The 11,446-nt window shown below is 37.8% G+C and overlaps 1 protein-coding gene and 2 long non-coding RNA genes across 12 annotated transcripts in view; 2 read left to right on the forward strand and 1 right to left on the reverse strand.

The window, feature by feature from the left end:
* Nucleotides 1-131: 131 nt before the first annotated feature.
* LOC144201622 (SERPINE1 mRNA-binding protein 1-like) lies at nucleotides 132-5,896 on the forward strand. 2 transcript variants are annotated; one of them, XR_013327377.1, is made up of 10 exons: nucleotides 132-536; nucleotides 1,281-1,491; nucleotides 1,572-1,715; nucleotides 2,566-2,637; nucleotides 2,735-2,809; nucleotides 2,999-3,176; nucleotides 3,396-3,461; nucleotides 3,575-3,763; nucleotides 4,249-4,522; nucleotides 4,646-5,896. XR_013327377.1 is itself a non-coding variant. In XM_077724361.1 (9 exons), exons 1-9 carry the CDS (start codon nucleotides 281-283, stop codon nucleotides 4,306-4,308), a joined length of 1,251 nt encoding a protein of 416 aa, XP_077580487.1. In that variant the 5' UTR covers nucleotides 132-280; the 3' UTR covers nucleotides 4,309-5,896. The 2 variants fall into 2 exon arrangements, 1 of the variants encoding a protein (XP_077580487.1); XM_077724361.1 differs by having other exon boundaries at nucleotides 4,249-5,896.
* Nucleotides 5,897-8,086: 2,190 nt separating this feature from the next.
* LOC144201786 (uncharacterized) lies at nucleotides 8,087-9,528 on the forward strand. Its single transcript, XR_013327392.1, has 3 exons — nucleotides 8,087-8,207; nucleotides 9,234-9,311; nucleotides 9,401-9,528. It is a non-coding gene; the product is annotated as an uncharacterized LOC144201786 (long non-coding RNA).
* A 1,139-nt stretch (nucleotides 9,529-10,667) lies between these two features.
* LOC144201516 (uncharacterized) overlaps nucleotides 10,668-11,446 on the reverse strand; it is a 5,183-nt gene continuing 4,404 nt past the window's right edge. For 3 of the 9 annotated variants that reach the window (XR_013327353.1, XR_013327355.1, XR_013327351.1), the window contains 3 exons: nucleotides 11,287-11,330; nucleotides 10,899-10,985; nucleotides 10,675-10,835 (listed from right to left, as the gene is read on the reverse strand). This is a non-coding gene — a long non-coding RNA (uncharacterized LOC144201516). Of the gene's footprint in view, nucleotides 10,836-10,898; nucleotides 10,986-11,286; nucleotides 11,331-11,446 lie in introns of all 9 variants that reach the window. The other 6 variants (XR_013327350.1, XR_013327352.1, XR_013327358.1 and 3 more) reach the window with 5 other exon arrangements.

The following is an 11,446-nucleotide window of genomic DNA, read 5'->3' on the forward strand; positions in this document are numbered from 1 at the left end:
CAAAACAATAAGAGGAGAGGTGTTCATAGACAATTACAAAAGCAGTTTACTCGATTTGTTCTAATGCACGCCGTTATATAATGTATATAAATATATATTTTTAAAAAGACATTACAGACGGCGGAGCGTTGAGATAAGCAGGCCCCTCCCCGTGTCCCGGATGTTGCTCGCACCGGAAGAGAAGGGGCCGCTCTCCCAGCCATCTTGTGGCCGCTTCCAGCGAATTAATCGCATCGCGCCTTGTCAAATCGGCCGTCATTACAGCTGAAGGGGCGCCATCATGCCGGGCCACCTGCAAGAAGGCTTCGGCTGTGTCGTTACTAACCGATTCGACCAGTTACCGGACGACGAGTCGGACCCATCTGAGATCCTCAAAGCTGCTGAAAACAAGAAGAAAGAGGGCGCCGCTGCTGGCTCCGCTAAAAGCGCTGCCCAAGCCGCCAAGCAGCCCAAGAGGGAGTCGCAGAAGGACAGAAAGAATCCGATCGTGGATAAGAAGGAGGATTCCCAGCCTCCGCTTCCTGTCAAAAAAGAAGGTAAAAGCCTCTCATCTTTATTTCGGGGGGATGCTGGGCTGCCATTAAGGCGATGGACAGCGTCACTCGGTGGGAGGTCATCGCGGATCCCGTCCGCTCGTTGTTAGAGGACACGCGGGGGTGCTAGAGTACCCCCAGCGTGGCCCCCCGTAAGCGAGTGTGAAAGTGGGCTACTCCGGATGCGATGTATCCATCGATGGGGCTTGCTGAGATGAATAAAACATCCGAAAGAATGTGCAAAAGTGACAGTGTGTTCGTGTTGGTGACGCTAGCATGCGAGCTTCATCACAAAGTAGCGAACTGCTACTAATTTAAATGGTTTATAAAGATCATCACTTCTGATTGTTTGGGATCCCATCACGTTTATTTTATGTTATTTGCTTGGAAATCGTGCTACTAGCCCCATTTGAAATTAAATTGACATTGAAGTGAGTGGATATGCAGCATTGCAATGTATTATGATACACTATCAGGATATCTGTTTCATATATATTTAAGCTTCTACTCTTTAAGATATGCTGTTACATTGAAAATATTTTTTAAACATGTCCAAAATATTTCAATGATAAATTATCACATTATCATTCATTATCAGTGCAATTGGTCATCAGGAAATATTAAATAAAAAAACTCAAATACAGGATAATGCACAAATATGCTAGATGAGCTCATTGGCTAAATCGTCATCAGTGCTCGAGTTCGGCACCCTGTTTTTCACTGTGCACCTGCTTGTGTGATTGACAGGTGTCCGACGAGTGGGTCGAAGGCCAGAGCAGCAGCAGCAACAGCAGCAGCAGCAAGGTCATCAAGCCTCCCAGCATCCGGGGGCCCAAGGGGATGGGGGGCGACCCGTAGACAAGAGGCCAGACCGCCGACCTCCTCGTGAGCGACGCTTTGAGAAGCCCACCGGCGGCGAGGAAAAGCCTGAGGAAGGCGGTGACTTCTTCACTGACAAGTTAGTAGTATCGCCATGACAACGTTTTTCCAAACATGAAGAACGCTTTGGAGCTTTTCCTGATTGTTTTTCGCCTTCAGGCCTCCAGGTGAGCGGCCTCCAAGGGGACGGGGAGGCGGCCGCGGTGGGCGTGGTGGACGTGGCCGAGGAGGCATGGGCCGAGGAGAAGGCTTCGAATCCCGCGGCAAGCGAGACTATGACAGACACGGCAGCACTGAAAAAATGTGAGTCTTCAAGTACAGTGGTACCTCTACTTATGACATTTCTTGTTGTTGTTGTTTTTTGTAAGTAGAAGCTTATTTTACATTGAATTAGCATCATTCATTCCACAATATTTAATACTAGCCATTATAAACCATTTAAAAAAATATGAAAGGATAGCATAATTTTGTATTTAATTTGTATTTATTTCTGCAAAACAGCAAAAATATAGGAACATTATTTATTAGGCCATTTGAACAGCGAAACAATAACAGATCGAAAGCACCTCAGTTCAAAACATGCAATCGCTGAAGGGTTAGTTTAGAATCAAATCTCTCTCTCTCTCTCCTGCTTACTTGCTCGCTCACTCGCTTACTCCCTCTTGCTCTTTATATCGTGACTCACGTTGGTGCCATGTGGCCATGTGATGCTCCTTGTGGTGCATTCATGGACACAAGGTGTTGTGAAGAAAGCTAAGTAGCGTGGGTGTTGCTGGGAGGAGTAAAACTAGTTTGATAAAAAAAAGCCCTGAATATTTAGTTTTTTATATATCTCAAACAATGTTTTTAACTTTTTAATGTATTTTGAGGTTTTACAAAATGATTTTTGAACTTAAAACAGAAAAAATGATTTAAAAAATTACAATTGTCGATTTAAAGAGGGGAAAATCAGGAAATTTAATATACATCTATACTCTTCATTTTAATTTGATCCTAAAAACAGAAAATCAGCACTCATGATTTACTTTCCTGGGCCACACACAATGATGCGGCGGGCCAGATTTGGCCCCCTGCCACCACTTTGACACGTGTTCTAGAGTATAGTCTTCTTGTGCAAATGTGTTAGCTCACATGTGAAATTGTTTCGTCTCAGGAACCAGAGAGGCGACGAGAAGCGTAGTAGCAGCAACTCACACAATTGGTCAAATGTCAAGGAAGAACCCAGGTGAGCACATTGGAAATGTTTTTTTTTTTTTGTATGTTCAATAACTCAGTGAAGGTTTTGTAAATGAAAAATCTTGTTTTTTTCCCGCCCCCTCCAGTGGGACTGAACCCACTCCTACTACTGTCACGGCGCCAGAGGGAGAGGAACAGGCCCCTGCTGGCTCTGAGAACAAGTGAGTGTTCAATTCCTGTGAGGGAATTCTCATCAAACCCTATATCTTAAATCAGCTTGACTAGCTTTGACACTTCTGTAATGACTCCACATTTGCCTTTTCTCCACTATTATTTTTCTCTCTGAAATTCGAATACTGCATTTTAAGAACTAAGAGGTGAAATGTTGACACCTAACTACCACTCTGTAGGGAAAACGAAGTGGAAGAAGTCAAACCCGAAGGTCCCCGAGAGATGACGCTGGATGAGTGGAAAGCCATGCAGGACAAGGAGCGCACCAAGGTGGAATTCAATATCCGAAAGCCTAACGAGGGAGCGGACAGCCAGTGGAAAAAAGGATACGTTCTGCACAAGTCCAAGAGCGAAGACGTGAGTGTTGTGTTTTCATATAGCAGGAACCTTACTATTTTAACTGCTTTAAATGTTAAATTAAAAAAAAATGCTCCCATTTATATGATAGACACATACGGCTAAAAACAGAGCTTGTGTGGCTCTGGAGCCACAGCTTTCAGTATATGTTCAATAGCATTGAAAGTCATTTTTTCTGACTGTGAAACTCTATAATTGACATTTTCTGCTTTTTTTTAGAGGCCTGTTGGAGCTTTGATTGACAACACGGAAACTGAAGTCGACGCACAAACTCTGTACCAAAAGGTGATTTGCAAAAATCTTTATTTTCAGACATAGTGAATGTTGCTCTGTCAGGATATGGAATGTGTATCAAAATGATTTCTCGCCAATGTGATCTTTAAATATTTTGTGCGTAGGGCATTCCGGACGAATCTTCCGACCACCACTTCCGCAAACCGGCCAACGACATCACATCTCAGTTGGAGATTAACTTCGGAGACCTGGGACGCCCCGGCCGTGGACGCGGGGGCCCTCGTGGGGGCAGGGGAGGCCGCGGCGGGGGAGGAGGCGGCAGGCCGGCTCGTGGCGGAGGACGCTCTGAAAAGGTGAAAATGTGCACACGACAGCATGATGATACAAAGCGGGTAGAAGCGACCATGTGGGGCTTCCCAGTTCAAATGGATTAGCCATCGGTTCATCTATAACTCAGTGGCACCCAAACAAAAGCATTCAGGGACAGTCCTTCTAGTTTAAATGAATTGGACATTTATTATTGTCAATATCTGTTAATGAGTTAAATAATTTAAAATTGTGTGGAGGGGGGGGGGAGATCTACAATGTTTTGGGTGCTTATAAGTGTATATTTCAGTTTTTTAAGTATTTTAATTTAGTTCATGAAGTCATTTAGATTTTTATAAAAATATAAACATATAAAAATTATGAATTAATTTACAATTGACACATTTTCTACATAACTCAGAGATTGTGTCATTTAAGACACATTTAATGTAAAAAAATGCTCGCATTGTGCAAGCATATTAGAAGATTTATTTATTTTTTAATCCAACTACATCTCTTGTTTTCCCACTAGGCAAGTGGGGTGTCAGTTCCCAACGTCGATGACCCCGAGGCCTTCCCCGCCCTGGCTTAATTAAAGTCACCAACAGACCATTCATCACCCCCCCTTCTTCCCAATTTACAAGGCCTGCATGCTTACCACATTCTGATATTTAAAAACATTGCGACAAAAAAAAGACAGTCATCCCCCCACTCGCATCGCCAGAGGATTTCAATTTGACCTCTTTTAAATATGATCAAGACAACAACAACAACAAAAAAAGTGGGAAAAGGACCTCTTGTTACAGGTGACATTTTGTATTTTGAAACATGAAAACAGGGATGTTTTCATTCCTCCCCTAAAGATTATGCATAATTCAGTTTGGAGTTTGTTTGTGCTGCTTGAAATTATGCCTTTTTGCGATTTTTAGGTTTCATGTGAGTATCATGGCCAACCTTTCAGGGTCCTAGAAGACTTTGAACTGGAGTGCTTTTCTTCCCTCCCTGTGTAACCATACACAACTGACATGGTAACACAACACTACATATGAAACATGTTTTGGATATCTGAAGTATGACTTCCAATTGCATTTGAAAAGTGTAATTATCCTGATGACCCGTCTCCTTTTGAGAGGCACAAAATGAGGACGGGTAAGCAGGCAACCAAGATATCCTACTAAAAAGAAAAGCTTATTTTTCTGCTTGTTGTGCAGTGAAGTAAATGCCTCTTTTCCTTTTATTTTTTAATTATTATAATTATTATTATTATTGTTACATTTTGGGGAATAGTTTGCCTTTATGGGTGAACCATTGGTTAGTAATGCTTTTTATTCCCTGAACCATGTTGTGCCGCCTATTTGCGGGGTGTGTATCTTTAGGCTGGTCCTCTTAGCTCATATGGACTGTACTACTTGTAAATTCTGGACCACTAAGCAAATGCGTTTATTTTTATTTCAAATGTTACGAATGTGCGACTATGTGTGATTTCTAGCTACCTTGAAAGTATTTGTCTGCTACGAAAGCCGTCAGCAGGTTATCTCCTAAAGTAGTTTTAAAAAAATCGTCAAGATGGCAACTTGGGAACGTGTGTAATGTCCACCTCATCTCAAAATGAATCCTACCCATTTTGAAAGATCATATTTTGTTGTGTATTTTATTATTTTATGAGTGCAGCATCACTACTGCATGTCTGCTGTTGTTGTAGAACAATCTTGATCTACAGAATGTAAACTATTGTTGCGTTGAGCCACCTGTGTCAGCATCGCTGCTGAGCGTCTTATTTTAATGGGAGAAGCTGAAGTGTAGCAAAGTTAAGAGTACTGCCTTGTACTTTTAAATGCAGTACTCTGTTATGACTTGATGGTGAGACACTGGTACAGGTGGCTGTTGAAGTTTTTTTCTTCTTACTTGTATGACTGTTTGAGCCACATGACGTTAAAACTTTGTGCAAACATCCCTGTTCTAATAAATTGCTTTAGACTTGTAAAATGTATTCAAATAAGAGTCCACTTTCCATTTTGAGTCACTTATCTATAAAGCCCTCAATGACAACAAGGGCTTCATAGCTGGTAAAGAAAAAAACGAGTGAAATTAAATGTGAATTTTGGGGCAATTGTGCTATTTTTGAAGTGGAATTCAATACTGCAATTCTGAATTAAACATGACTGCCTTTATTTAATTTTCACTTGTCTCACTGTCTTCCATGTGGGCGACCTGGGTTTGATTCCCAGTCGGGAAACATTTTCACTTAGTTGTTTCTGTGTATTTGCAGGCAAGATCTTCAAATGATGACCAAGAAAAGTGTAGAGCACTTGGTGGCGCAAAGGAAAAAAAAATGTCTTGTACTCCACTGTTACACCTGTTTGTTAGTCCCTTGAGATTAGGCAGTCAGTTCAAAGTAGGAGCCAAAAATATGCCAAATGCATATTGCTTCCAACACATCAGTCTTGACAAGACAAACTTAGAACTATGATGTGATAATGATAAATCAGATTGATGGTCTCCAAAAGTCATCAAATGCCAGCTTTTTTGTAAGAGATAGATAGATAAGAAAAGAAAAACTGCTTTCCAAAGTTTTGGTTTTTACTCAAATGTAACTTTTTTTTTAATCATAGGACAAAGCTATGTGAACAAATGTGTTTAGTAGTTAAAATTATTCAATTCTAAAAAAAAAAAAAACATTTTGTTTGGGAATGGCCTAGTCTGATTTAACATTCCAGTGCAATATTAAGTCATTAAACCCAATATTTGGCTTTTAAATCTAATGATGTCAATGAGGGAATATGTAGTGGCAATGACAGGTTAGTAGCTGTATGACTTTTATTAAAGAATTCATATTAACAACAACTCCAAGGCTCCACAAGATGGCACTGAAGAAATACCAGATAGAACCCAAAGTTGCGCCCAATATGGTTAGTTCGTGTCAATAAGAAGTTATCAATATTGTGTCCATCTATAAATAGTCACTGCTTTTATTAAGTCTGCTATAACCAGGGTGCAAGGAGTCTAATCCATTTCTGTAAGAAGGATTGGTGTTTTAGCATGTTTCCTCGCTTTCTTTTTTTCAGGAAAAAGTCAGAGAGGACATAGGAAACATTTGATGGACTGTTTGCGGAATAACTTGAAAACCAATGCTGCATCAAGGGAACTTGTGAAGAGCCATTATTTGAACTATTATAACATTCTCAAAATAATACACCCTTTCTTTTACTTAAATGTTTTGGCAGTCCAGTACTATTTCATTTACATTTATTGTTGTATTAATGAAGTACTGTGTTGATGATAATTGTATCGAAATGTCTTTTCTGATGCACAATTGTCAAAGTGTCATACCTTTTTGCCAACAGTGTAAAATTTCAGGTGAGTGCCTCATGGAATGTCAGCTATATATATGAATGGTAAAACTTTCAACCTGTGATTTTCTTTTAAGTATGAAAAACAGATGTTTACATCATTGTGTGTAATATATGCAATGTATGAAATGTAATTTTATTAGGCACAGTTCTTCAAAATGTAGAAAAATGTTTGTTAGTTGAATCCTTCAAAAATAACATTTAATATTCCAGTCAATATCGGACACCAAAGTGCTCTTTGTGATTCCTGTAAACAAATAAAAAATAAAAACGGAATTTTATGACCTGAACTGTCGGGGTGAGTGGACTCAAAGGAAGCACCCATTTAATCTAATCTTCCAGTCAATTGAATTAAAGATGAAACTTGAAAAAAATTATGTCTCCCAGATTTAATATTTCAAACACTGAGGACTGTTACAGTAACACTGTAACCCCCAGGCCACACATTTTCTGTGGCCTCAATTCCCATCATGCCAACAGAAATGTTTTGGTTATTTTCCCAAACCGATACTCGACACGTCTTCAAAATGCCTGAATGTTTTTCCCTCAGCTGTCCTTCTAACCATCTTAAAATCCTGTGCGTTTGAATTAAAACTACTAAGAACCACTCCCCAGTCCATAAGGTGTCATTCAACTTGAATATAATCATTCTAAAAGAGTAATTAAGTTATAAATGTGCTTTGGTTGTGAGAACGTAGATGTAAAACAGATATTTACTTTACTCCTGGCAAAGGGCAAACTATTAAAATAGCTGATGGTGTCCATGTGGTAAACTGTTCTACCCTTGGTATGTGTCTGAAACAGAAGCTTCAGATGCCGTATTACATATGTATATTGGTACTTATATATAACAACAAGTCAACCAAAGAAGTACAATCAGTTAAAATAGGCAACTTTATTTTTCCTTGGGTAGGGTGATTTGCTTTAGATTTATTTTATAAGATACTCACTTTACTGTATGAGCGTGGTAATTGCAAAATTACGCCACGCCACAGGAGGGCAGTAGTTGTTGGCTGCAACAAAAAAGAACAGCTATTTTGCGTAGGCCAACCAGCTGTTTAAATTTGGCACATGCGCGGTACCTCATTCTTTCAGGAAGCCATTTCACTTCCGGCGGTCGAGACACATGTATCCGAACGAGGTAAGTTCTCTTGCGTTTTACGGTCTTAAGTGCGTTTTATCACGCCATCGTGAGACTTATTATTAGTAATCGATTGAGCCCAAAACGCCGGTTAATCTGTTACTTTAATGCCAGCTTCAACACACAGATCCTTTTCCTCTCCAGATGTGTGCCGCATCTGACTAGCTATTTTAGCATTAGTGACACGACGACACTTTTCATTTGGCTTTAATCGTATTGTCCGTTTTCTGTCCATTATTCCGTCGTGTAGAAATACTTTTAATCTAATCAAACAAAGTCGAGATGTCAATGTAAGTATAGTTAGTTTGATGGGTAGATGACATCCAGTGGCACGACTTGTGTTGTATGTAAACCGATTTCACACTTAACATTATTGATGCAAAATAGTGATGTCAACTTTCTTAACTGTTATCGCTACTGTGTATATTTAATCGCCTTATTTGTACTAAACGCCTCAATTTTTAATTGTTCTGATTTCACTCTAAACATTATTGATGCAAAAATAGTTATGTCTACTTTCTTCTAACTGTTATTGCTACTGTGTATATTTAATCACCTAGTCTGATAAAGGGAAAAGAAAAGCTCAACACGGCGCACTAACTTATTTTCATTTATTAGCTTGATCGTATATTAATAAGTTTTTTGTCAGATTTATCAGCATGAGTATAGTTAGTTTGATGGGTAGATGCTCTCTCCTAAATTACATCCAGTGGTACAATTAATGTTGGATGTAAAGATAGATTCCACCACGAGTGCCATTTCCAATTTGTAATTGTTCTGATTTCACACTATAAAAAATATTGATACAAAAATGGTTACGTCAACTTTCTTCTAACTGTTATTGCTACTGTGTATATTTAATCGCCTTGTCTGAAAAGGGAAAAGAATAGCACGTAGCAGTCACTAACTTATTTTCATTCATTATCTTGATTGTATATTATTAAGTTTGTTGTAAGATTTCTCCCATTTTGCAATAATAGTTTTGCAACTCCCAACTAGTTTGGTTAAATCAAGTTCTCTTTTTAGCATCCGGATGCAGCTCTTCCAGAGTGTCCAGAACACACGCCCTCGAGGTTAAAGGAGAGGAGATTGGGCCAGATCAAGGTAAAATTAGTTCCAAAGAAAACATTAAGCCTTTTTGGTGAATCTTAATTCTCTATATTAAGTTTTGTTTTCTTCTTTGTACACATCAGGTCCATGTCACTTGTGACTTATCTGCACTTCAGAGATGACTGGCAGGCTTCTCAAAGGTTAACGTATTTGTTTATTGCAAAGTATCCAAGTCTTCATCCAAACTAAATAAAAGCTTTAAATATTATAATCTTGTGGAACTCCATGATGTGATATCTGATCTTTATGGTGAGGTTTCACAGAACATAAGTTGGTGTTGTGACCTCTTATATAGGTAAAGTTCACAAGGATATTATTAAAGATTAGAAACTTCATTTGTTGAAGTAGATTTTTCTTAAGTCAATTTCCCAAGTACAAGACTAATGTTTATTCTTTCTTCAAGTGTTTACTCCCCTCGGTTTAAAAAAAAAAAAAAAATCCTAAATATATATTGTTTCTCCAGCTTTATAAAAAAAATATTCTAAGTGTTAACTGCTCCAACTTTCTTTTAAAATATGGTTTATTCCTTCAGCTATGAAAAAAAATGTTAAATTCCCCTTGGTTTTAAAAAAAAATTAAATCCTAAATATATTATTTCTCCAGCTTTTTAAAAAAATATTCTAAGTGTTAACTGCTCAAACTTTCTTTTAAAATATAGTTTATTTCTCCAGCTTTTTTAAAAAAAATTCTAAATGTTTATTGCTCCAACTTTTAAAAAAATATATATACCCCCAATTTTTGGATATTCAATTTATTTTCCCAACTTTTTTGTTCTAATTTTTATATTCATTCCCCCAGCTTTTTTACCTACATAGATTCCACCATCTTTTTGCCTAAGTGTTTATTCCCCCAGCTTTTAAAAAAAAATATTCTAAGTGTTTATTGCCCTTTTTTTGTTCATTTTTTTTTCTAAGTGTTTATTGCCCTTTTTTTTCTAAGTGTTTATTGCCCTTTTTTTGTTCATTTTTTTTCTAAGTGTTTATTGCCCTTTTTTTGTTCATTATTTTTTTTTATTTAATTTTTCTAAGTGTTTTTTCCAAATTTAAAATGTTTATTTGTAAATAAAATATTTTAACTTTGATTGTGACTTGCATCTTTTGTTAAAGACAAAACACATGCATACATTTAAAAGCTTTTATTTTGAAAAACTTGAACAAAAAAGTAATTCCTCCAGTCACCAGCAGGAAATCCAGGAAATAAAAGCTCCAGCTTTTATTTTGAAAAAGTTTGTAGATTGGTTCCCGTTGGTGGTCCAGCATCGTAAAAAATCGAATCTTCTCCACCCTCTGGTGGAGAAGATTCGAAAATTGAAAAAGGGGGGTTAGTACACAGTTAGTTCAAAAAACAATGAGAAGGGCTCACCTTTTATTTTGAAAAAATAAGTGGTTCCTCCTGTCACCAGCAGGAAATCCAGAAAATAAAAGCTCCAGCTTTTATTTTGAAAAAGTTTGTAGCTTGGTTCCCGTTGGTGGTCCAGCATCGTAAAAAATCGAATCTTCTCCACCCCCTGGTGGAATTCTGGAAAACAAAAAAAAAGGGTTAAGGCACAAAGTTAGTTAAAAAACAATGAGAAGGGCTTACCTTTTATTTTGAAAAATGTCAGACTGGTTCACGATCCAGCAGAGAAAAAATTAAGGCATCTGAGACTATCTGTTCAATGGTGGAATTCTGTAAAACAAGAAGGGGTCAATACATGAAGTTTAGGACAACTTTTATTTTGAAAAATGCATAGATCCATGCTGGCTATTAAACCAACACCAATCTATGCATTTTTTTTCAAAATAAAAGGCAAGACCTTGCAAATGGATGAGTAAAAAATATATTCACAAGGTCTTACCTTTTATCTTGAAAAAAATGCATAGATCAGTGCTGGATGTTACACCAGAATTAATCTACTTTTTTTTTTCAAAATAAAAGGCAAGACCTTGCAAATGTTTTTTAACTTAACCATTTGCAAGTGAGATTTTACCAGAATCAGGGAGTGGTGTAGTCCATCTCGACTTGGGTGGAATTCTGGAAACAAAAAAAAAAGGGTCAATATACAAAGTTAAGTAAAAAAAAACATTTGCAAGGTCTCAACTTTTATCTTGAAAAAATGCATAGATCAGTGCTGGATGTTACACCAGAAT

Source organism: Stigmatopora nigra, chromosome 9 (genome assembly GCF_051989575.1).
Source record: "Stigmatopora nigra isolate UIUO_SnigA chromosome 9, RoL_Snig_1.1, whole genome shotgun sequence".
NCBI lineage: Eukaryota > Metazoa > Chordata > Actinopteri > Syngnathiformes > Syngnathidae > Stigmatopora > Stigmatopora nigra.

Bases quoted from the DNA above. Each gene is read 5' to 3' on its own strand.
- LOC144201622 (XM_077724361.1), top strand. From the start codon at position 281: ATGCCGGGCCACCTGCAAGAAGGCTTCGGCTGTGTCGTTACTAACCGA. The intron at 1,716-2,565 runs GTGAGTCTTCAA...GTTTCGTCTCAG, and splicing joins CACGGCAGCACTGAAAAAAT to GAACCAGAGAGGCGACGAGA. The intron at 3,764-4,248 runs GTGAAAATGTGC...TTTTCCCACTAG, and splicing joins GCGGAGGACGCTCTGAAAAG to GCAAGTGGGGTGTCAGTTCC.